Below are 26,932 nucleotides of genomic sequence, written 5' to 3'. Positions count from 1 at the left end.
GCGGTACGAGCCGTCCCGAGCCGAGCCGCGCTGAGCAGATACTAGTGGAAAAGTGCCATTTGCGGGCTGAGTCGGCCTGCATCTGACGTCATCACACTACAGGCCACCGATTGGTCAGGGGGCGGGGCCGTCAGATCTCTGAGTCAGGAGGCGGAAATCAGCGAAAGAGCGACTCTGACGGCTTCTTGTTCATTTTATTCGACAGGCAATGGCAGCGCAAAAGTCTGTTTCAACTCTCCAACTCTGAGGTGCAGATGTTCATAAACCTGGTGGTTGATGACAGAATTAAAAAGGGATCTAGACGGGCGATAAGGAACGACAAGATCCACCAGCTCTGTCACCTCATAGCTGCTCGCAGCTAGCAACTGACTTTTCAGCAGAGCCGAGACAAACAAACAAAAAAAAAAGCGTTGCCGCTTGAAGCTTCTCTCACTCTCATTTTTTAACTTGATATCGAACACAAGCCAAAGACCAAGCAGCACATGTATCATCTCCTCCATGTTCTAGATCTTTAGTGTTGTTGTCTTCTTCGTTTAGATCACATAATCAAATACCTCACAGCAGCTTCGCTCCAACCTGCGTACTTCTCCAGATGCTGAATTGTTATGGAAAAGAAACTTGGCCGAGTTGAGTCGAGCCGAGTAGGTACTAGTGGAAAAGCGCTATTACTGAAAGGAGGATTTAAAGCATGATCAGGCAGAGGGGCTTTTGACTTATTCTGCTTATTCAGCTTTTACTCTCTTAGTCTGTAATCTTTCAATTAATTTGTAATTTGTTAATTACTCTGTACGGTTGTTTATGTCCTCTCATTATAGTTAATTAAAACAGTTAAAGGGGACCTATTATGGCATCTAATACCTATTTTAAACAGGCCTTGAATGTCTTAAAAACAAGCTTTTGATTGTTTTTGCTAAATAAATTAGAAATTCAGCATCTGAGCCATGTCTTTATCTTCCCATTCTTTAACCTCATTATCTATGCAGGATTCTGAGTGAGCGGGGCTATGATAATGAGGCTCTGTGCTGATTGGCTGCCTGAATGACGCGATACACCGCTACGGAAAAATGGCGGAAGCTCCGGCCGGCAGAGTTAGTTGTGGCCGTGGTTTCACGCATCGGAGGCCAACCTATGTAAATCGCATCTGTCGTTACGTAACAAAAGGGAGCAGAATCTGAACGGCTCGTAGAAGCCACATCACACTGGATGGCTCATCCGGGCCGCTGTACAGACACTGCAGAATTTGGTTGCTTTCCTCCTTCTCTGAGTTGGCAGGCTGAGGGAAGACCACGTTATATATGTTAAAGCAAGAGAAAACGTGTTTTTCATAATAGGTCCCCTTTAATTAAAAAACTGCATGCACTTACCTGCATTTACCTGCATATTTTTTAGTAATTTTAACCTTCACATGCTATACTTAAACATTAACTCACTGAAACCAGGGGCATGTAGACTTTAGCTTTATCTATAGGATTATTGTTTTAGTTTGGTCTGTGCTGGTCAGTCTTGTTATTTGTGTTCTTCACTCCATTGACTCAATTTAAACTGCATTACATTTCAGTAAAGTTGACATTACGTTATGGGTTTTCATTTTGATTAATAAAATTATATTTGACTTTTCAGAGCTGCAGTAGTCAATGAAGCAAATGAACTACCTGTTCTGGTGGCATGCCATTAATCATCTCTGCATTTAAATTACGCATTTCTGCCTTTATTTTAATTTAAAACAAAAAGAATCGCTTCCTGCCAATTGTAAAATTACATTGTTTTCTGAACTGCTTTCCGTAGAGAAATAGTAATCTAACTTTGGAATAAAACTTTTAGTGCGCACAGTGTCAATCTTAAATGGATGATGATGTCAGTTTTTTTGTAGTTAAATGTGAGCTGGGTCTACTCCTGCTGTCTTCTCCTCTGGTTCGCAACCTCTCAGACAGCTCTGTAGCTTTGGCCTGCTGAGTGAGATCAGAGAGCAGACACAGAGGGGGGAGGATGAGAGGGGGAAGAGGAGGGGTGGTGTTTCAAGGGGGAGGTGCCAGGGCTTCCTGCGGGGGTTGCCTATGCGAACGCGGCCTGAATGACAATGCTGAGTATCAGGGCCTCAGCACGACTCCCTCAGCAGCACATACACACCCACCCACGCACACTCAAAGCCTGGGAAAGCTGCATGGCCATGCAGCAGCAATAAATTAGGATTACCGTAATGCAAAATAATGAAACTTGAAAAGAAGAACAGAAGCTAAATGTCTTTAGCCATTTTTAACTATCCTCATTATTAATAAGTAATAGGACAGCTTGTCATTTGTCATCTGACTATACTGTGACTTAGGTGGTTGCACAAATCCCAGTCAGACTTGTGCTTTAACACCACCCCCATCCCCACCTCTCCTGATACTCTTTTTCCACTCCTTGACATTGGTGTTACGAGTTAACTGGCTTTTATCTTTTGTAATTGCAACCAACGGTGTGTGGGAATGAGATGACAGACAAATTCAGAGAGTATTAAGGCCCATTATGACATAAAAAGGTTGTCTTGCAAATACTAACACTGAACTAATTGACTGAACTAAACTAAACATACAATACAGCAGATGAGTTATACACTTTGACCTCAGGACAACCGTCAAGAGCATCCCATAAAAAAAAAAACAATAAAAAAAACCCTCATTTCTCATTTTCAGAAAATGCAAGCATTTCAGACCAGACTAAAAAAAGGCTTTCAAATATGTCTGTGTAGATGGGATACATTATAATAATTTCTATACTGCAAAGATTTATTTTGTCTGTACTTTATTTATTGTGTCCAGTTCAGATGAATAAAATAACAAATAAACCCAAGTGATTGTTTTTTCTTATTCTTATTCTTATTCTCAGTAATGGTTATTATAATAATTTATTCAAATGAAAAAAAATCTTTATTAATATGAGGGTAAATTGATTAATTATGTTGTGTTCCCTGAATGTAAAAATAATTTCTCAAGCAATCTCTACGATGGACAAGAGGTCATTAAGATGAAAACATCCAGAGAGAAAATTGAGATACATTTGAAAATAATTAATTGGTAATACATAAACGTAGTTCTCCCTTGTATATGTTTGCTTCTGTAGTTATGTACATTTTACCTTCAGATACATCTTCTGTATGTATCTGAGAAGATAGCGCACATGAGCACTTCAGTTGCTGTTAACTTCAAAATAGCTGGTAGAGGTGACAAATAGGGAGTAGAACCAAATAATTACAATTTTTAAACAGATGGTGAGAGGTACAGTAACAAACCCACCCTGATACACAGTGTGAGTAATTGCTTCCAAAATGAAGCAGTTGATGTGTAGTGACTTCTACCATTTTTCTCAGCACTTTGGATAGCGCTGAAAGCCATTGGCAACGTGTCAGTAACTTTTTCAGGACCATGGACAGTTTCAAAGATTCATTCTATACCTTTTAACAGTCTAACAAAACGGATATCTTGTCTTCATTATGTTGATGTAACTATTGATATTTAAAAAACTATTTTTGAGAATTTTCTTTTTTTCCTTTTTGGCCCTTTACTGTGGTGGGTCTTTACAACATATACCCTACATTCCCATGCATACCCTCTTTCCATCATCACCATCATCTTCATTCTCCTGTTCTGAAGTGGTGACAGCTTGGTCGATTTAGCCCAAGCAAACAGCTTGCTGAAGTGCTTCAAAGACGACTCAGATGCCAGAGCCAGACTGACAGACGGCTTGGGGGAAGGGAGGAAGGGAGATAAAACCTTTCTTTGAAACTCTTCTCAAAATAACGGTGCAAAGAAAAAAAAAAAAAACACCCCAAAAAACAACCAACTCTCCTCCTGGTAATGTGGATAAAAGTTAGCCTTCTCCAGGTATTTGGCAGAACTTTTCATATAATTACCCCTCGATGATGATGTTGATGATGATGTTGATGATGATGATGATGATGATGATGATGATGATGATGATGATGATGATGATGATGATGACAAGTTGGGTGACACTGTGCATTCCACTAAGATGTCTGCAATAAGCTCTAAATAAAGGGCTATTTGTTCATAAACAAGGCATTTGTGCAGTTTTGTTCAACTGATCCTAGATCTGAATTTATTATTAGATTGAACTCAATACATGAATACATAGCACTGTAATTTGGGTACAGTAGATTCCATAACAAATCTTTGTTCTAAAATTCTCATTCTTAAATATTTTTGAATGCCCCTCGTTTATTGGAAGAACTCCCTGCTGTCTTATGGAAATGTAAAAACACCTGAGTCTAACTTTGTGTTAAAATGTTCAACAGAAATGGGACTGCAGTCAACTTCCATAAATCATTCCTTGTCACCCCCTCCCCACCCAAACACACACACACACACACACACACACACACACACACACACACACACACACACACACACACACACACACACACACACACACACACACACACACACACACACACACACACACTGCTCATCTCATGGAAATGCCTTCTGCTTAGCTGTGTGGGTTTGAGTAAACAAGGCGAATCCGAGGGGGCAACTTGTGCTCGTAACACTTGGGTCATGAGCACATTTTGCCAAAAACGTCTCAATTCACTCAATCATTTCCTGTATAAAGTCAAATTAAGTGATTGTATGATTGTATTTTATTACAAATGTAATTATACCATTGATAGACCTATAATTACAAACGTTCACATAATGCTGTTACAGAAAAAAATACATATTTTGGCCTTCCAACACGTGTTTGCAAAAAAAAAGAGTGGATTTTGTTTCTCTTGGGGTATAAAAGTAAGGCGAGGTGATCCATGTGCACAGGTGACGCCCTTACATAGTCGTGCGTTGGCTGGTTTGGAGCGGGGGAGGCTCCAGGGAGGCGCTGATTTATGGTTCCACGTTACATCGACGCAGAGCCTACGCCGTACCCTACGGCGTAGGCTCTGCGTCGATGTAACGCAGAACCATAATCAGGCTTCAGTGTATCGGTGTCTCAGCTGACTGAACGCGGGGGAGACCGGAGAGGCTCTCTCCGTTTTTCAGCACTGGACTGGTCTACGTGCAAATACAGCCCCAAGACCGACAGCGCGTTGGCCCCACGTCCCTTTTTTGAGGGGGGGTTGAAGGAGGAGAGAACATAAAAAAAGAAGAAAGGGAGAGTGCGCTATAAAGAGAGAGAGAGAGTGAGAGAGGGGGAGAGAGAGGACGCTGGACTGGTTTGGTTCCTCTCTTTGGCTGCCTCTCTCGGGTTCCAGGAACCTCGGATTGGGGCGATGCTGCCAGGTGGGGATGTTGCTCGATTTCATCCTGGTGGCGGAGGAGATGCTGCGAGTGTCTGCTCCTCCAAACCCGCACTGCCGGTGCCGGCGTCGTGTTTTCCGACTCAGAAGTGATGGTGGTGGTGATGCTGCCTCCCCCAGTGCTCTGCTGCTCCGGATCCTATTCGCCCGGGATTCTGGTTCTCCCAAAACTGGATTATAGATGATTGTTGCCGTGCGGGTGGACGCTCATTTTTTTGGTTTCTTTTTCAATTTGATTTCAATCAGCTCGGTTTTTTTTTTTGTTTTTCCTTTCCTCGTTGGGAAATGGGGAGGGGAGACATAAATTAGTAGATTGAAGACCTGTGTATTTTTCATCTCCAAAGTGCGCGCAATCACGCCCAAAATCGGTGACCGACGCCTTGGTGAGGAGGAGGAGGTGGAGGAGAAGGAGAAGGAGGAGAAGGAGGAGAAGGAGGTGGGGGGGACCGCACTGTCCATTACCAAATATCAACAAATGTCACCACCAGGCTCGGATTTTTGGGGAAGCCCCCCAGCTCGGTTGACGTTTCCGTGTATAACCTGAGTAGTGTAGTGGTAATGAGAGGTGACAGACGCTACATCCAACACTGCGGATATATGCTACAAGAATAACTGAATTATTAAAGATTTCACTCTTATCTAATTCTATTTTTATCCCACTGAAAAGGGGGGGAAGGACCTGAGTATAGGGGGAGAAGACAACTGCAGATCCTGTCAAAGATGCACTAGGCTGTTGAAACAAAACAAAACAAGAAAGAAAAAGAAAGAAAAAAGACGCAGTCACAAGCTGAGGCAGCTTACTTGTGGAAATGATTGCAATATTTATTTAAACCCTCAGCTATGCATCCTTTTTTCAATATTAAGGGGATTGATTTGCTTTCCTTCTGGAATACACGAATCAAACCACTCTTTGAGAGATTTTTCCCCGACCACAAAATAAAGAAATGGTTTAAAGCAGGGTCCTTTGGAGGGAGAGAAGAGCGCTGATGGTCTAAAACAAGATATAGATGTTTGTTAGGTCTTCACCCGCCACCAAAATCAAACGAGCATTGTTTTTTTTCTGTCGGAGAAGTGATTATACAGAAATTACATAAACACATTGCGCTTTGCCCATCATCCACATCGCGAGCGCACGGTCATCGACAACGTGCGCTTTCCTTCTCCTCTCCTCTCCTCTCCTCTCCATCCCTCCCCCTCCCCTCATCCCTCTCTTCCTCCGCCCTCCCTCCCTCTCCACTCACAAATGGAGGTATCTTCTCGGCGCTGAAGATCTTGGAGAGAGGAAGAGATATAGATTAGAAGGACGACGGATAAAGAGCTAAAACACACACAGAGAGAGAAACAAAACCCAACTCCATTATTTTTTTTGCGCGTGTGTTTTTGGAGCCGAGTGTGATGGGGTGGTGGTGGCATGTGGAGGAGGTGTCACTCTGAGCTTCCCAAACCACCGGCTCCTTCCTAACCTCTGGCGTTTGGTGTCTGCAGAATGGCGCGTTTTGGAGACGAGGTGCCCAACAGGTATGGAGGAGGAGGAGGAGGTGGTGGTGGCGGTGGCGGGGGTGCCGGCGGACAGGGGGGGCCGGGCCGCGGCGGCAGCAGGCAAGGTGGGCCCCCCGGGGCTCAGCGCGTGTACAAGCAGTCGATGGCCCAGAGAGCCCGGACCATGGCCCTGTACAACCCCATACCCGTCCGGCAGAGCTGCCTAACGGTCAACCGCTCCCTCTTCCTCTTCAGCGAAGACAACTTCGTGAGGAAGTACGCCAAAAAGATCACCGAATGGCCATATCCTTTGAATTTGAAGCCTGCCAGACCCCCCCCCCAGGTATGAGCTGTGGTGCTGCTGTGGTGTGCGTGTTTGCTGCTGGAGAGCTTGCTTAAAGGTGTGGCCTTGCGTGATGTGTGATGAGTGGTTTGTTGTTAAATTTGCTTCTATTGCTGGAGGGGTGAAGTTTGTGGCTGGTGTGATGATCTGCTTAAAGGAGCTGTATGTAAGAGCAATAATAAAACGAATCATAAAATGACCCCGATATGTCAACAGACATTTAAAAATCATGTTCATTTCAAATACTTATGTCACTGACAACAGCACTCAAGCCAGGATATTCCAGTTTAAAAAGAGGAGTTGCAGCCCTCAACTGATGTTTATGTTGTCATTTTTTGTTTTGGTCTGAAGCTCCACCCTCCACCTATCTCCCAATCACCAAGTCAGTATTGTTTCGGCATCCGGGTTGCCAGCTGGGCTCTAATTATCGCAGCCATGGCAGCCTACGTTCCTGCTGCATTCTGCAGCCTACCTAGCAACCTCTGGTCGGGGGGAGGAGGGGGAGGGTACACGCCGCTCATCAATATTTTGAAAGTGACTACAGTACCAGTTTTGGCCATTTCTTACAGACGGCTCCTTTAAAGCCCGATTTATGGTTCTGCGTTAAATCGACGGCGTAGGCTCTGCGTTTGTGTAACGCGGAACCATAAATCAGCCTTTAGTTGCCTACGGCGTAAGGATACGCGGCGACGCGCTCTTTACGCCGTAGGCTCTGCGTTGGTGTAACGCGGAACCATAAATCCGCCTTAACTGTTTGTGTGTTTTGTAGATTATGACATGTTTCTCTCTTCTCTTTTACACAACTTTGAAAGGTCACGTGATGCATTTTTAATAATGGAAATATGATGTTGTTGATTGATATAAAAGAACAGCATTTCGTTTTCATGCCCGCTCTTTTTGCTGTTCCAAACCCTGCTGGCTGCAGTCTCATCACGTTAAGTTTGTAAGGACTGAAAGAGGATGTTGACAGTGATGGTGGTCATGACGCCAACAGTAACAGTCACATTAATGCTGCACTTGATGAAAATGCATTTTGAATTGAACCTGTTAGACCTGTGTGTGTGTATCAGTCAGCATATGCCTATTTGTGTGTGAGTGTGAGTGTGTGTGTGTGTGTGTGTGTGTGTGTGTGTGTGTGTGTGTGTGTGTGTGTGTGTGTGTGTGTGTGTGTGTGTGTGTGTGTGTGTGTGTGTGTGTGTGTGTTGGTTGATGTCAGAGCTGAGTGCTGATGTCAGCATTATGAGGGCTTAAGCACCATCACCATGTAACCAGAAGGGAGAGGAAATGACTGGCTCCCGCACAGGAAAAAGAGTGGAAGAAGCTGTGATAATTGTAAGGACAAGTCATTCCCCTTACTGTGTGATCACTTTTTCACGATTTATTATTTCTTCCTGAGTTTTAAAAAAGTGTTGAGATCTCTGCCCATTAGTCTACTTTTACGAATGTTTGCCCCTGTTTTACGCCTCTGTTAGGTGGACAGTGGAAAGAGGACGGGAGTTAGTTTTTTCATTTATTTGAGAAACACTGACTTATTTTCAAATTGGTTTTCTTATCATTTCCTTATAAAAAACTGTTCACCCAAAAAAGCAAGTCTTGATATTAGGTAAATACTATAAATCCTCAGGGGAAAAAGACAACATGCCACGTTACACTTTGTCACTTATCAAACAAAACTGAGCCCAAATGTAGTGTATTCAGTAGCATTTACAACCACATTCAGCTGCAGTAACTTTTCTGTACGACATTATTCCACATTGCGGTTGAGTCATTTTGGGCCACTCCTCTTTACAATGTTGCCTCAGTTCATTGAAGTTTTTGGGTATTTGTTGATATATTGCTCAACGTCATTGTAAATGAGGGCTCGCCCTCAATGATTTTCGAGTTTAAATAAAGATATATATACAGCTCTCTTGAGAACTGGCCACAGCATTTTAATCAAGCTGAGGTCTGGATTGTGACTGGGCCATTGCAATACATTGACTCTTTCTTTTACTTTAGCTCTGTACTATGCTTGGCATAATCGTCCTCTTGCATAACCCTATTACAACCAAGCTGTAGCCAATGTCGTAAAACTGACCATTCTACTTTACAATATTTTGGTGTACAGAGGAATTCATAATTGACCCGAAGACTGCAAGCTGCCCAAACTTATGGCTGCAAAACAAGCGAATTCTCTCTTTTCCCCTTACTTGTCTATGTTTAACAGTTGACATGGGGAGCTTGTACCGATATATTATGTTTATGTTTTTTGCCTAAATGTATCCATGTGCATCATGATGAAACATCTCCACTTTGGTCACATCTGTGATGAAGGACATTGCTTCAATGACTTGATACGTATTAAGCTTCACTTTGAAACCCCAAGTCGTGCTGGCATGTGCTGAGAAAGAACAGGCTTTATCCTTGTATACCTTCCAAACAAGCCATAGTTGTTCAGTCTGCTTGTAATTGTGCTGTCATGAACGTTATCATTTGGCACACTAACTGAAGCTTGTAGAATCGGAGATGAAGGTATCTGAGCCATATATTGCTTCTGCATTTGTTGTTTGCTAAATAAATACATGGTATATTGGTTGTTGGTTGTTCATCTGAGGTTATGTGTGTCAAATTTATAAGACCTAGTCAGGTCCAGAAGGTTCGGCATTGAATTGTAGATGCTGTTTGACTTGTGGTGCTCAAAGGCCAACATTCCAAAGATAATATGAAACAGTCTTTTTCATGAACCAGTAACTTGGAAAGAATCAATGTATTTTGTTGCATGCTGTAAATGTAGGTTTATTCAACAACTCTAACCTTACATGGCGGGAAGTGTGAATATGCTCATGATAAGCAGGGGTGTTTCAAAGGACTCTAGGGCTCTAGGCAAAACAGTCTCTAGCGGCCCCTGAGCCTAGCCAGTGAGCCGCCAAAAAGCATCAATGGCTCATCACTGACTCCACACCCCACACCCTGACTCCTCACACAAATGGATACCTCAGAAACTGCATGATTGAGTGGAATTCTTGCCAAACCACATAAACACAAAAACATCTTAAAACTACTGTGAACCACAAGTAATAAACAAGTAACTAGAGTAAAAAGACACGACAAACCACAAAAACGAATGTCATGAAGCAAAAACTGATTGATGTTTAAACTCCAAATCTCAAGGATAATTAGAAAGAATGTGGGCTTTGTGGAGAAAGAAGAAGACCCATTAAAACTCTTAACTCAGTTAACTCTTAACTATAGTTTCACTTGACTTGCAATAGTGCTAATATTTTAAAAAGAGGTCTTGCAAATGCTGGGATCAACATATGCAGTTAATGACTTCCATGTCCAAAGATATTCCTACATAACATTCTCTTGACATCACTGCCAGTGCAATAAGTCTCCCTTGACACTTGGTGGACTTTTTTTCTTCTTCTCACCTTTCAAGCAGAAAATATGACAGGAAATGTCAGGAAAGGACACTGTAAATGCTTAATTTACAATGGAGATTCAAAAGATTCTCCGATAATTATCATTGTCACCATTAGAGATTTGGTCAGGAAACATATGGAAAAAAAATGTGACACTAAATCATCTACCTCATTGTCATGCAGGATTGGATATGATTCTTGCATTTTTCATGCAGTTTCTCCATCTTTATTGCCTGTCTCATGCAATCATTTGAAAACAAAGAACCTAAACGTACTCCACTTTCAAATAGCTTTCACGCAGGCTTCTGAGAGCGGGGACAAGTTAAAATCCTAGCAAAACCAGTTTATTACATGTCACAAACTTTCAGTAGTCCCATTTTTCCTTTTGTTCCTTTTTCTTCCTCCCTGTGTTTTTGTTAGTTGTTAAGCTTCCACTTCAGGGAATCATTTCCTGCATGTTCCAGTGACTCTGATGATGAGGGATGTGCTCATGACTGCGTAAAAGTTGTAAAAATGGTAAACCAAAGTGGACCCCCACAATTGTGGCCCTTTTGCACTAGTCTCACTTCACCTCGGTTCTACCCGTTTTGCCCTTTTGCACTAGGGCTGAGGCGGGTAGAGCCGCTCCAAGCCGATACATTTTTCTGTAACCATTCTAGCAAGGTTCTATCCGGGCTGAGCCGGGACTATTTCTGAGGTCACCACCCTCCTCGCCACCGATTGGTCGGGGTGCGGGGCCGTCATCAAACTACAGGCCCCTGATTGGTCGGGGGCGGGGTCGTCAAACGTTTGAATCAGGAATCGGGAGTCAGCGCGAGGCGACTCGCGGCTCGCTGCGATTTTATTATACAGCACAAACGTCTGTATGGTGATCCAACTCTGAGGTGCAGACGTTCATAAACCTGGTGGCTGTCGAGAAAATTAAAAAAGGGATGTAGACGGGCGGTTTTTTTCTCAGCCGCTCGCGGCTCCAGCTGATTTCTCATCTGCGCCGACATGAACAAAGCGGTTGCGCAATCGAGTACGTCACAGCAGCTTCACCCCACCCCCCCCACTTCTCATCTGGCTGTGCAAAAACACACGGGTGGAGCCGTGGCGAGCCGAGCCGGGCTGAGCCGAGACTAGTGGAAAAGTGCCATTTGGTGCCGATTTTTTTCCACAAGTCAAAATTAAATTCAAAATGAATACATGAATTAAAATAATTGTTAGATAAATCCTATATAGAGAGGATAACCAATAGTTCTTTTCCAGTTTAAAATTTACCATAGCCTACTATCAAAAACACTTTACCACATTAGAGTTTAAAATTTCTAGTCATTCTGGGTTAAAGGCTTTGGAGCAGAAAGTTTACATAACAAGAATACATGGAGGGACACATTGACTCTTTTGAAGGTAAACTTAAAGTGTGGCCTCATTCATTATACTAATTTCACACTTAGTGGAAATTCAGTTACTTTCCTTTAGCTGCAACAGTCTTTCTTATTCAGATATAAACGTTAACATTTTAGGATAAATGTATCGTAAAATCCACCTTAAAAATATTAAATAAAGGTGCTATATAGGACATGGAAATTAAAATGAGATAAAGATAAAGTAGATGATGATGTGGGAACTTGTAATAAGTTACATAGGATTTTGTAAAATAAAGTTTCATACACTATAATCATCTATGTTTTTATCTATAATTTAACTTTTTGTTGAAGTTGAATTGATCGAGACATTTGGTCAAATAGAAGATAAAATAGAACTAACTGAGATGTAATGATCTCCATTTTAATCATCTCACTACTAGAGTCTGGGAATATCCACTTGTATACATCTGTCATGTGAGTTCATCATGTCTGTGAAATTCTGGTTACTTTCATTCATTTGAATGGTGAAAGAAGAGCCTTTAATGAAAAAAAGTGAGTCAAGAATTGTTGCGTAATGAATAAACCCGTTAAAATAGAAATAATAACATAAAAAAATCCAGATTTAGAATTTTACGTTCATCAGCCGACCTTTAAGGGACAATTAAAGGTCGGCTATTTTGATGTATAGTTTAGCTTGTTGTAAGATTTTTAGCAACATTTATGACTTTCAAAGTAGTTTGGTTAGATGCAGTAAGAGGATCTCTGACACAGATACTTGGATATGCAAATATTTGTTTGTGAGGTGGACACCATCCGATTTATTCCTAGAAATTCCTAGATTTTTTTTCACTGGTATAAAAGTTACTTTCGATCCAGCACACTTCTGTTCCCCTTCTGTTCACTTAGATTGGTCTCACACACATTAATACTTCGTTCAGTCCACAGCGTGTGTGGACGTGACTTGAACACCGATCGGATGTGTGAGCCACATGGGTATGGTGCTGCTCAATCTCCATGCACGTCGTACAAATCAACCCCATTCACCACAGACAAGGAGGCTTTGAATATTCGTTGTCGTCTTGTGCCTAATCTTCAGAGCTCATAGAATGGGATTTTGGCCAGGCCTTATCCTAACCACATAGTTACAAAACCTAAACCTGACCAACTAGTTTTACAGTTTAATCTTAAGTTTCTGGTGCCTAAGTCCAACCAAATGGCAACTGAAAGCAAAAAGAGAGAGAAAGTCTATAAATAAAATTATGGTAACATGTATACTACACAGTGGAGGATGAACCTCAGTTTCCTAAACTTTCCTTCACGCTCCATAAAACAACAAGCATTCCTAGGTCTTTTCTTCTCGTCCAACAGGCAGCAAGAAAAAGTTGTGTCCAAGAACATAAATCAGTATATGTTTCGTCTCAATGACATCAATTAATTTCAACATTATTGTTAAAGAAAATGATAGGTGTCCAAATGTTGGTACATCCTGACACATACACATTTTAAAAATAAGGGGAAAAATGAAAGCACTGAATTAGCATGTTTTTACTGAGTTGCTTACTGGGTTAGCATCAGGAGCATCTCTAAATGCTTGAAAAACTAAAAGTGAACACTGAGCACCTGCTGATTTCTAATAATCAAATAATTCAAGCAGTCATTGCATTGAAGATGTGTCCTATTTACTAAACACGACTGTTGTGACATAGTATTATTGAAATCCAAGCGTTATAGGAGGCTGTGTAATAAGTTGTTGTAATTTTAGTGTGGCGACAGTAAAATGTATGCAAATACACTTAAACTACATCTGGAACGTATGCTTTCATCGCATCTAAATGGTCTGATTTGGAAATTTTAACTCTGCAGTAAATGCATATGACAAAGATAAATGTGTATATGTCCAAAGCATTCTGAAAGACAATGTATATATTGATTTGAACATCCATCTGTCAACAGAATTAGTCTCATGTTTCCTTGGTCTGCAGAAGAAATACAACTCTGGAGTTAGCTTCCCTTTCGACAGAAGGAAAAGAGGCTATTTCACTGCATTGCGTTTTTATAAATAGAAAAAAAAGACAAAACAAAACAAACAAAAAAAGCAAAGCAAGAGAATACTTTTTGTACTCTACATAGTTTGTGTCGAGATAATTAAAATCCAGGTTTGTGCAGTCTAAAATTGTGGGTCGTTTGTATTGGGACCTGGCCTGCGGTGGCCTCAATGCTCTAAAAATAAGTGGAATTTTCTTTTTGTTATCACTTATAGTGTTGAGAGGAAACGTTCACATAATCCTGAAGAAATCACGTCTGAAAACGAATGTGGTTGAATTCTCTTATGAGACACTGATTTGTTTACCCGCGGCCTCTATGGGTTATTATAATGTTGCTGTAATAGTTGGAAACCGCTTGTGGAGTTTTAACATAGACTGCGTTCTGTTTGCCATTATGTGTCTTACTTCATGTCAGCTAAATCTGGTGCAAATTGACCTGGTTCAGCCGCAACTGAATGCCGAAATAGACTTGGCACAGAAGCTTTATTCTACAAAGTGTGGGATTATGATGCAAAACACCACATGCAGAGCTTTAAGCTACTAATGACTTTTTGATATGAACCAGAATACATGTAGTTTTAGTTAAATATTAAGTATAATCACTTCTGATCTTAGGCTTCACGTCAGCATTGAGTCTTATATCCTAAAAGCACAAGTATGATCTTGCAGTAAAAAATGTCTCAGAGTAGTTTTTTTTCCTACTAAAAAGATGTGTTTGATGATATATACACAGTATAAACAGATTTATTTTGTGTCAAACCAACAGTATTTGCATTTTCTTATTTTATTCAACCAAATTGCTCATAGATTCTCAGTGATTTTTGTGCAGTTTTATCAGTTCCACCAATCTATTTTCAGAAGTATGTCTTTAGAAGCTCCTGTTTCCCCTCATTCATTATCTTGCAATTTTATTTAGTTCTTACTCATTTGACACATTGTTTGGTTAGGTATAGGGAACTGTTATGGCCGTGGTTAAAATGCAATGCTTCACAATGTTAATTTTATGCATTTAATTATGAAAAAATAAACTATGTATCTTGCATACATATTATTTTGAAATTCAATATTGGACTTTACATTCTGCATTCATAAATTTCATGTGGAACCAGCCAGTCACAGAAACATGAGCATAACATTTAATCTTTTACTCTGTGTAAAAGACTTTTTTCCTTTTTCTTTTTTTTTTCCTTTTAGAAAAACATTTTCAAACATTTAGACCATCCACTTCCGGATTTGAAAGTGAAGTGAGCATTCCCCACCACGCTGCCATCTGTACAGAGCCAGGCTGTGTTGGCTGGCGGGTGCTGTGGCTTCTTTCACCAGAGACCCAGAGGACTTCATTATACCTCCCTGCGCCTGCACTTTCCCATTCCCTCTCGCTCTCCTTTTCTACACTTCTTTCATCTCCTCTTCTCTACTGTACTTTTCTCCCTGCAGCCCTATTTTGAATCTTCTGTCCTCCATCTTCTCTCTCTTGTCTTTCCCATTTTATCTTTACGCAATAGTCACTATCAATTTATTTCAGTTTACTGTAGGGGTGATATTGCCATAGTGTACAACAAGGACGAAAATGCACGTAGCTAACAAACTGCAGGAAGACCTACACGAGGTGTCCCAAAAGCCACGTTTTTACCAAAATCTGGTACTAATTTAACTGCACAATACAAATGCAGATTAAAGGAGCTTCAGGATTCAGGTACATAACAATAAATAGTTAGTGTTGCCAATATTCTTTTTTCTCCAATGTAGTGTTATTAAACAAAATTATCTTTTAGTCTCCCCCCTTTAGGGGTTGCAACAGTGGATCAAGTGCATGTTGATTTGGCAATGGTTTTTATTTTATGTTGGATGCCCTCCTCACACAACCTTCCCCATTTATAAAAAATGTGGGATTCAGGGGCTACCAATGGGACTCTTTGGTACAATAGACAATTTTGGGGATCAATCTGGCAACCCTCTGGTTGTAGGGCAGCTGATTCTACCCACTACGCCATGACTAGCCCCAGCCAAGAGGGGTGAACTGAAAAGCACATGTGACAATAGCCACGGTGCTACATTTGAACTTTTTGTGTCCACCATGAAGTGGATTTTTGGTCTTTTCCATAGCAGCTTAAGCACCAACAACGGCATACCAACACAATAAACACCATCATCCTCCTGTCTCCTGACTCCTGAATTTGTATTAATGAAGTCATACAGATTACATGGAGGATTTTTTTTATCTTGACACCAAAATGTGAGATCATTGAATTATGATTCAGACTTGATTTGAAGCAAAAAAAGAAAAAATGACTGTATATATAGTTTGTTTTAAACCACTATTCCATCAATTAAGGTGACACCATCTATGCATTCTTCTTTCTCTCTCTCTCTCTCTCTCTCTCTCTCTCTCTCTCTCTCTCTCTCTCTCTCTCTCTCTCTCTCTCTCTCTCTCTCTCTCTCTCTCTCTCTCTCTCTCTCTCTCTCTCTCTTTCTCCGGCCATCTGTCCTAAGCGGTCATTGTCTGTGTGAGTTTCACACTTTCCCAGCTGGGATCTGGCCACAGTGTTTGGTATCATGTGAGGGAACGTCATGAGGAGAGAGATAGACAGAATGGGACAGCAAGAGGAAAGAAAAGAGATAAGTCTACCCTACAGAAAAGAAAAGAAAAAAGAGAAAAAAAGAAGTCAATCATAGAATGTCATGACTAATGCAGCAAAAAGTCCAAGAGTCTATAGATACACCTGTTAAAATCTTGTTCTTTACAACTAAAAGAATCTGCTTGTTGAATCATGAATTTCTCCATAATTTTAAAGTACATAAAATACTAATTTGGATTTGGATTTAGCCTTGAAAACAAGATATTATTCTTCCAGTATAGTTTATATAGTAAAGTTCTGAGTTACAAATAAGATACTTGAGCAACTTCATATCAAAGGGAAACAGAATGAAGAACATTATTAATCAAGAGAATTATGCAGATTATTGTGGCTCAATGAGAATGAGCAGTCGACTTGATAAGGATGAGAATTTGTTCAAGTATGTGATGGAATAAAATCACGATTGGCACTGCTGTGTTAGTAGAGAATAAATGATGAATATAACCTATCTAGTCCATAATCCATAGTGTGCAAACATGCACACAATAACTGTTTCCTCCATAGGCACTTTCCCAAAAGACAAAGAGCGTTTAGAGAACGTCTCTGCGTTTCTGCTGCAGAGAGAAGGAGCTAAATGAAGGTCTGCTGATATTGTTTTAACCTCCTAAAGGCCTGTGCTTGAGAAACGTGCTGTCTGAAAATACATTTATGACCGAATAAGTACTTGTATTTACTTCAGGCCGTCCATCTCCAAAGTTTAATGGACAGTCTTTGCAGTATTTGACAGTACTTTTCAGCTCCTTGACAAAAGTTCTTGAGGTCAGAAGTTCTGAGCACCTTGAATGGAAATGCTGCTGCAGTAGGAATGGGCGATATTTTACCGTTCACGATATACCGTCAAAAAAATTCCTCACGATAAGAATTTGTCATCTCACGGTAAAAACGATAAATTCCCGTTTTTGTGTAAAGCCTGAATTATGGTTCTGCGTTAAATCCACGCACAACGTATGTGAAGGAAGGAAGGAAGGAAGGAAGGAAGGAAGGAAGGAAGGAAGGAAGGAAGGAAGGAAGGGAGAAAAGAGGAAGGGAAGAAAGAAGGAGAGAGCAGGAGGAACGAAGGAAGGGAAAAAAGAAGGAAGGAAGGAAGGAAATGAGCCTGAAAGAAAGAAAGAAAGAAAGAAAGAAAGAAAGAAAGAAAGAAAGAAAGAAAGAAAGAAAAGAGGAAGGGAAGAAGGAAGGAGAGCAGGAGGAAAGAAGGAAGGAAGGAAATGAGCCTGAAAGAAAGAAAGAAAGAAAGAAAGAAAGAAAGAAAGAAAGAAAGAAAGAAAGAAAGAAAGAAAGAAAGAAAGAAAGAAAGAAAGAAAGAAAGAAAGAAAGAAAGAAAGAAAGAAAGAAAGAAAGAAAGAAAGAAAGAAAGAAAGATAAATTCCCATCGATGACGTTTTTGTGTAACAAACATGGCGGATCTTAGAGCGAGATAGATTTATAGTTGAAAAGGTGGAGTTGAATTGGTATTTTTTTTTATCGTTATCGGGATAAATGCCAGAAATTATCGTGATACATTTTTTAGTCCATACCGCCCATCCCTATTCTGCAGTGACAAATATTTGTAGATGCATATAACTGTTTTAAACCCTTTGATTTAACATTTATTGTAACTTCAGTAAACACATCCATGATGCGTGAACAGGTTACATGCGCAAAAAAAACACGCATGCTTGACGGATCAGCTGGTGGGTTCGTTTCAGATGTCTGGCCTGAAGGAAGCTGTTCAAATCAGTCACGGCCGACGGAGGCTCTGATAGCTGCATGTGTGCATCTGCGTTTTAGTGTGGGCGTGTGTTTGGGCTTGGGTAGGGGCAGGTGATACTGTAACACCTGTTCAACAGGATCACTTTCCTCAGGGGGGGCTTGTGGCACACACACACACACACACACGTAAAACATGCTCACATGTTTTCAGACACAAGCACAGTCAGTGCAGCCCAGTGGCTGGCTGCAAGAGGCACCATTTGGGATGTTCACGCTCCGATGTGCAATCTTTCTCTCTTTCCTCTCTCCATCTATCTCTCCTTACTTTAGCCAAAATACATCCTGCTGATAGCTGATATAAAGGCACATTAGATGATGCTGATGGCATAAGAAATAAACCAAAGTAATATGTGAACATATTTTAATGACAAACACCACTGGATCATTTCTGTTGTCTTAAATGTATTTGTAGAAGAAAATACAAAAAAAACATCAAAGAAATCTAGTACAAGATGAAAAATGTGTTTCTTGATATATATCTACCTATCCAGTACAGATAAATCACATAAAGACACTGGTCTTTCCTGGACAGAACAGCCAGACAAGAGTCATAGTAATGGTTGTTTTGACAGAGCTGTACTCCAGATATGTGATCCCCACAGTCAATTCTCTCAGTTTGTGAGTGTGTGTGTGTTTGTGTGTGTGTGTGTGTGTGTGTGTGTGTGTGTTAGTCTTTCTGAATCTCACTGTGGTGAAATGTGATGCCATTATTGTCCTCTCCTCAACTCTGAGGGTCGGCTGCAGCTGTGTTTGTGATATCTGTTGCATGCTTATTGGCAATTGTGTGTTTGGAGAGGTCAAGTCACCAGAACTGATCAGATAAGAAGACTAAAAGAAAGAAATGAATAGTGTATCCTTTAGCTTGAGGCTGAAAGGAAGGGAATAAGCTAAAAGAAAGATGACGAGTGAGTGAAGTGGTGACAGGTGGACACAGGGAAAGACAAAACAGTGTACAGTAGAGTAGTACAGCTTGTCAAAAGCCAATAACATTTGGAAATGGATGGGGTTAGTCATGAAGATGTGGAGAGAAGTGGATATGCATTTTGAGAGATAGGGTGGTAATCAGGTGATCCTGTCACCCTGTTCAGAAGTTTGTGCAAAAATATTCCCAATGGGCCTAATCCTGCTGCAGCTCAACAAGCAACGAGCATTCATCTTTAAATCTAAGAAACAAAGCAAACCAAGCCACGAAGCAGAGCAGCTTGGGAAGAGGGACACCTGACACTAACAAAAAGGCATGTATCCGCAACAGTCTGCAGTCTGACATGCCGGTCTTCTTGTACAGAGAGGCATCTGTGAAGTGAAGGCATCATTGAAATTGAGACTGTCTATGGGAGCCTCATTTTGCCAAAACCCAACAAGATTTCAAGAATATTCCCTTTTTATACAACACAATCTGTGGAAGGAACTTGTAGAATATGTGGGCATAGCAAGATCTCCCTTGTCCTTATAAGCATGAGTATATTTTTTTATTGATTCTGATCATTTGTCATTTGGCACTTGCGGGTGCGATTGGAAAACAGGCTCATGGTGCAAGAATGACTTCCAAAACATGCAGTACAATATTCAGCATCCCAGAACACCAATAGTTTTTGTGATGACTATCCATTTTCTTTACTTTGACACACCGCTGGTTTCTCCTAAGTAGGGCTGTTCGATTTTGCCCAAAAATAAAATCTCGATTTTTTTCTCTCAAAATCCGATTTTCGATTACGATTACGATTATTTTGTGAATTGACAAAAGGCAAAGAAATGATTTCAAATATGCTGTTTTTTTATTGAACATTTGCCCCATTGGGCTTTAAGTGCAAACTTTGCTCTTATTAAACCAAAAATAAATGTATAAAGTGCAAAGCTCTGTAAAATAAGTTGAAAAAAAGTTTAAAAAAATATAATAAAATATAAAGTTTTATCTCTGAAAAAAAAATCAGCAAATCAGCACTTGCAAACATACAGTAAGTTATATTTCCAATTAAATAAAACAAGACATTTTCTAATTAAACTAAACTGGGTCTTTGCATGCTAAATAATAATGCACTTGTCGCGGGTATTGAGAGGTATTTCCATCAATCATTAATATGGTATCAATCATTAATATGTGTGCAGACAAGGTAAAAAAAAAATAAAAATAAAAAAATAAAAAAAATAAATAAATAAAAAAATCGATTTTACGATTTTCACGTTTTAACATCGTTCTAATTACATAATCGCGATTACGATTTAAAATCGATTAATCGAACAGCCCTACTCCTAAGATTCCCTGATAAGGTTACAGGATACTCCTTCTTGCCCTAACTCCAAATATATGCTTAGAATGGAAACATTCACACCAACCTGAGGATGATGTTGCAGATGTTCAAAGCACTCTTTTATTAATAGAGATAATTAATACTTTGGTATCAACAAAACCAAAACTGGTGCCAGTTTTGCGTCGGTTCTAATTACCCATTCTTGGTCAGAATGCTGATTGGCTCCAGCAACCAAGTGGGGAGGGTGAATTTGTCGTTCAGAGAGTAAAATGATAGCTATCTTCTCCTCCATCAGCACCAGTCTGATACTAATAGTTATTTTGCTATAACAATGAAAGGTTGTGTGGGGAAAAGATCACCTTAATGATTGTAATTATTGTAAATGAGCTACAATAGAACTTTATTTGAGGGTTCAGATGGATAATGGGAAGAGTGGTGTGTTGTGCTTTTGAGATGTGAGAATGGTAGAATAGATGTAAAGAGTGACAGTACTGCAACAGGAAGGACCACCACTGGTCTCAGCTGCTTCTTTCCTTCTGACTTCACGCCATCCTCATGTCTTCTCTCCAGACCTTCCTGACGTAGCCATCATGCCTCTTCCTCTTCTTCTTCTTATCCCCCTCACTGTTCTTTTCTGTTTTGCTCCCCTCTCTCCTCTGCCACTGCTCCCCCTTCTCCATTTTACTTTCTTGCTGCTGACAACTGCAGTGTGGCGTTTAGGGGGGGTATGCAGAAGTAAAGTGTGGGATACACAGTAAAAGGGCATGGAGGAGTTGTGTCAGGATGTGTGTGTGTGTGTGTGTGTGTGTGTGTGTGTGTGTGTGTGTGTGTGTGTGTGTGTGTGTGTGTGTGTGTGTGTGTGTGTGTGTGTGTGTGTGTGTGTGTGTGTGTGTGTGTGTGTGTGTGTGTGTGTGTGTGTGTGTGTGTGTGTGTGTGTGTGTGTGTGTGTGTGTGTGTGTGTGATCTGAGCTGGTTTCCTCCTCTCTGCAGCCCAGGGCGCCTCTCCCAAGAAACGCCAAGGCATCTGTATGTGACGTGTGTGTGTGTGTGTGTTAGTCTAAATTGCAGCCTGTGTGGGCAAGTGTGTGTAGGTGTAACTACAGCACTTGTGTGTATTTAGCATTTGCTTGTGTTTCTGTAATGTATGTGTTTTGGCTTGTATCCTGGATCTTGGCAAGCCACTTTTGCTTTGTCCTCAACAACTATAGGCTATTCTTTCCATTACCCATCATGCTTTGCTGTGAGTAAGAGGTGGAACCGAAGGGTAATTGTAAACTCCTCCCTATATATAAGTACTGTAAGAGTTCAGCGGTCAGACCATACTAAAACTATGAGTAGAAAACATTCACTGTTTTTTTTTCAGTACAAACACGATAGTGGACATTGGAAAGAGGGACAATCAGGATGAAAGGGATCTAGTTAGTTGTACGTTTGAGACGCAGACTTTATGTTTATGGCAATATACTCAACTATAAATGAATGGAGTTTCATAATCATTCATTGAAAAAAAACCAAAGCTAAATGATTTGATGTTGATAGGTTCTTACGAAGTTCATCACAAACGATGATGAAGCTTTTTAACTGAACAGAGTTGGAAAGAAGAGTCAAGTGCAGCTGACAAGGGTACTCACATCAGCAGCCTGCCAATCAGCCTGACAAGCAGGCTGACACATTAGTGTGTCTTGTTAAGGCCGGAGCATTGGTCCAGTCTCTCTGAGAGGGTGGGCCCTGGGGTCAGCATGGTTGATCATCTGTGGGCCCTGAGGTGACAATGCTGAGGAGGATGAATGGATAACAGAGAAGAGGAGAGTCACGCTGTGACAGAGGAGGGAAGAGGTCAGATGGATACGTGACGTGACACTTGAATCATGTAGAGTCAGTAAGCGTTTTCTGAGTGCAAAAATGCTTGTGAGTGTGAGCTCAGTACGGTAGTTTTAGTTTGAATGCAGTTGGGTGATTTGAGCCTTGATATCTTTCTACACTTGGCAACATGCACTTTTTATACATTTTTAAATGCTCATTAATTAATTTTAGTTTATCATGCCCTTTTAAGTCACAAATAATCAAATCAGGAGGTTTACATGGAAATACATTGACAATATTGGAATAACAGTTGGAAGAACATAGGGCTGTTCGATTTTGCCCAAAAATAAAATCTTGATTTTTTTCTCTCAAAATCCGATTTTCGATTACGATTACGATTATTTTGTGAATTGACAAAAGGCAAAGAAAGGATTTCAAATATGCTGTTTTTTTATTGAACATTTGCCCCATTGGGCTTTAAGTGCAAACTTTGCTCTTATTAAACCAAAAATGAATGAATAAAGTGCAAAACTCTGTAAAATAAGTTGAAAAAAAGTTTTAAAAAATATAATAAAATATAAAGTTTTATCTCTAAAAAAAAAAATCAGCAGTTTGAAGCATAATCAGATAGAGAAAATAATATACTTACCGGTAATATACTTAAAAGTGGCTTCATAGGCCAGGTGAACAGTCTTGTACAGCAGTTTTTGTGGGACTGGGTGTGCACATACTTAATAAGTTGGATTATTTTTTGTAAAAAGTAACCTGACAGTGGAGATTGGAGGTCTACAGACCTTCTGAGAGAGCTGTTGTCACAGGTAATCAGTGGACAATACATTAAGAGACAGTTGATGAGACAGTTTTCACCAGGTAGCTTCACAAACTTTCTCAGGAGGCAGTTGAGATTACTAGAAACATCAATAGCACAATCTATCAGAGGCAGATCGCATCATCTGCAGGAAACGCCTGCCGTCAGGGTTTAAATTACACAGTTGAACAATGTTAGTAACTACAGTAAGTCCAGAGTTGGAAGATGACAGAAATACCCACAGTGTACACTTGTGAACATAAATCTAAGCAGTTTATTTGTGTTAAACCCAAATTCATCTAGCCATAAGTCTGGCTCATTTAGGCTGGACTGATATCTGCAGATCTGCGTAAAATCTCATGCTTGATGATTGTTTTAAGCATAACCACTGGGTCAAGCATAATCATGGCTGGCCGAGTGCTTAATAACTCATTCTTTTGTGACGTGGTAAAACCCATTTAATCTTTATTTAGACTTCAAAAAGCTTTAATTTTCTGACTTGAAACCTGTCGATTATTTACAGCTTTTTTTCTGTGCCTTTTGACATATGATGAACTCTGTCTGCTGTTAAATACTACGATGAAGAATTTGGAGAAGTCTACATATTCATGCGGGTGTTGTTCTGGTTAAAGAAAACAAGCTTCTGGAAGATTGTTGGATGACAAAATCTTGGAAAAATTTATTCTTCAACTAATTTACTTGGATTATTTTTCTTCCATAGCTATTTGGAAAAACATAGGCAACTTAAACATACTCACCAGGTGATTAGGTAAGGGATACGTCTATCAAATTCATATTCAAATCAATAAAAAAACACAAAAAAACAGGAAGTGAAAAGAAGTCTTAGTCATAGTCTTTTGTATCACATTCATAGCGAATAATTTAAATGATGATGTGTTAATCTTACATTGCGTTTCTCGGAAGGTGTTGCTATGCTGAAAGGACATCTGTTGCCATGGTTACGTTGACAGTAAGATAATGAGGGTAAACAAAAGTGTGAGAAAGAGACAGGCCTGGTATTTCTTAATTTTTGCGATGCAGAACAGTTTCTTGGGAGGGAAATTAAAAGAGAAAGCTAAAGAAAAGGGCCCATACCAGGGAAAGCTACATACGAGTGCCAAGGAGTGCTATTTTAAGAAAATGCTTGGGATCAATAGCGTCGATCCATATGACTTATCCATACAATGCAACAGTGTCATCCTGGCTTAAGAAAATCATAAAACAAAATCAACTCAAGTCGACAGTAAGCTCACAGCAACCGCACCTCATCCAACTGAATCTTTTCAAGAAGGGAAATGTGACGTCAGCTCCTCATCCTCTATAAGTTGCCTTTAACCAGCAGGATATGGTGCTTCTTGTTTGAACTCTTGATGATATGGCCACAAACAGATATATTTGAGCTATGGATGGTAGTTTTTCTTGTTTTTATGATTTGCAATTGTGATTTCACAAATGTCCCCAGAGTCCCGTTAGGGCAGAGTAGCATAGATAATGATTATTTAAAAGACATTTCCCTCTGAGAGATTGTGTAGCATTTTAAGCCTCTTGCAAACATCAGATATGTCACATTAATGGCTTGATCAGTTTGTTAAAGCGATGGCATTCAATCATTCAAGCACCAGAAACCTTTCTGTTGATCCTCCGCAAGCTTCATGGAGACATGCCATGTGAAAACTAAGGAGAGATCCACTGCGTGCGCACAATATTTGTGATATGTGCAAGAGTGGACAGTACGTCCACTGAGGTATATCACTGAAGTCCTCACATATTACAATACACAATGTTTTTTGTTTTTGTGTAATTGTTTTTTTTTTCTCTGTATGCTCGAAATAAAGATTTCAATTTCAAATACATATGTGCCAATTGTAAAGTATGTGTCTAAAACATAGCAGTGGCAAATATTTAATTATACAGAAACAGCATAGTTATTATCATTATAAGACGATTATGATCTCGTACTCTACCAGAGGCCTCGGTGTCCTCCGTCACCTACACAAACCACTGCAAATTCTTCTAAAACTACAGTTTGTTGTAACTATAGTGTTAAACAAAACAGCAATGGATAGGAGCAATTGAAAAGATTGATAAAAGCTATAATCAGACTCATAATCATCTTTGGTTGAGGCCAGAGACCATTATTTTTCCTATTTATGTTGTCTCAGACTCTGTGAAAAAATAAAATAAAAAATACATTACAGCTGCATCCCTTTATGATAGATATCACCACAGTGTTTTGATTTATTTTTTTATTATAAGTGTCACAAAGGAAATGTTGTTATTTTTAGTTTAGAGGGTCTCCATTGTTGTGGAGGATAAATCATTTTTAAAACACCGTCCACGGTGTACTCTCTTGTCTGTCGTCATTCTATCATTTTCTCTTGTGCCATCACTTTATCAGGCCTCTTACTCGCTTGTGCCATGATGTCCACTGAAACTTTGTGATCTGTAAGTGCACAGCCGTTACAAGAGAGAACCGAGGCAGGAGTCCAAACTTTGGGTGATTTGGGCTGAAAGTAGCACCAGGAAACTTTAACTGACACACAGCACTTCTTGAAAATAATCAAATATTCCTTCAAATGAAAATGAATCCGATATTTCTACATGAAAAACTCAATCTGCTGAATTCCAGATGATCAAATGTCGACTGAACCCACCTGTGCTTGCTATTGACTTCACAGGGCTTTCAGGCACAATACTGAAATGTTCAATTTAGGGCTGTTCGATTTTGCCCAAAAATAAAATCTCGATTTCTTTCTCTCAAAATCCGATTTTCGATTACGATTACGATTATTTTGTGAATTGACAAAAGGCAAAGAAATGATTTCAAATATGCTGTTTTTTTATTGAACATTTGCCCCATTGGGCTTTAAGTGCAAACTTTGCTCTTATTAAACCAAAAATGAATAAACAAAGTGCAAAACTCTGTAAAATAAGTTTTATTTCTGAAAAAAAAAAATCAGCACTTGCAAACATACAGTAAGTTATATTTCCAATTAAATAAAACAAGACATTTTCTAATTAAACTAAACTGGGTCTTTGCATGCTAAATAATAATGCAACCCATGAAGGAGGTAGAGGTGTGTAATGTCAGTCATTACATTTGCTATTCACATTTGCAAGTTTTTTGCAAGGAACACGAGCCGGTCTAGCGCATCTGGCTTGAGGGATGCCCGGTGGCATGTTACAACGCCCCCTCCTACACTAAAGAGCCTCTCCGATGGGGCACTTGTCGCAGGTATTTAGAGGTATTTCCATCAATCATTAATATGGTATCAATCATTAATATGTGTGCAGACAAGGTTTAAAAAAAAAAGAAAAAAAAAAAGTGAAAAATCGATTTTACGATTTTCACATTTTAACATCGTTCTAATTACATAATCGCGATTACGATTTAAAATCGATTAATCGAACAGCCCTAGTTCGATTAACATCAGATGAATTTAGTGCCCCATAAAGGTGCAGCAGCTGTGACAGTGGTGTGTTTAACTACACCCACCTTGACCTGGATTGAAGGCCTCTGAGGTCTTCAGGACAAGGAGCAGATATTAAATAAATGTCCAAACAACTTCACTAGCCTACAGTATACATTTTGACATACATTTCTCATCCCTTTTGCTTGATAGTGTCCTCTTATGTAGTCTATATTAGTTGGGGCTGTGATGTCAATACTGGTCTCATGGTCAGAGGTCATGTGTTTAAGCCCGAGAAGATGGGATCTAGAAGTGAATCCAGTCCTGGGGGATGAAATGGCATGAAGGGCATTTTTTCACG

The 26,932-nt window shown here is 40.0% G+C and overlaps 1 protein-coding gene across 1 annotated transcript in view; it reads left to right on the top strand.

Annotated features, from left to right (window-relative positions):
- Window positions 1-5,580: 5,580 nt before the first annotated feature.
- cacna1ab (calcium channel, voltage-dependent, P/Q type, alpha 1A subunit, b) overlaps window positions 5,581-26,932 on the top strand; it is a 150,054-nt gene continuing 128,702 nt past the window's right edge. Inside the window, 2 exon segments of the mRNA XM_061720649.1 lie at window positions 5,581-5,673; window positions 6,776-7,072. Of these exon segments, the coding sequence (XP_061576633.1) occupies window positions 6,777-7,072 (296 nt within the window). The 5' untranslated portion in view covers window positions 5,581-5,673; window position 6,776.

The sequence above is a fragment of the Cololabis saira genome, chromosome 1 (assembly GCF_033807715.1).
Source record: "Cololabis saira isolate AMF1-May2022 chromosome 1, fColSai1.1, whole genome shotgun sequence".
NCBI lineage: Eukaryota > Metazoa > Chordata > Actinopteri > Beloniformes > Belonidae > Cololabis > Cololabis saira.
The sequence above is the reverse complement of the archived record's forward strand: the minus strand, read 5'-3'. Positions and strand labels throughout refer to the sequence as shown.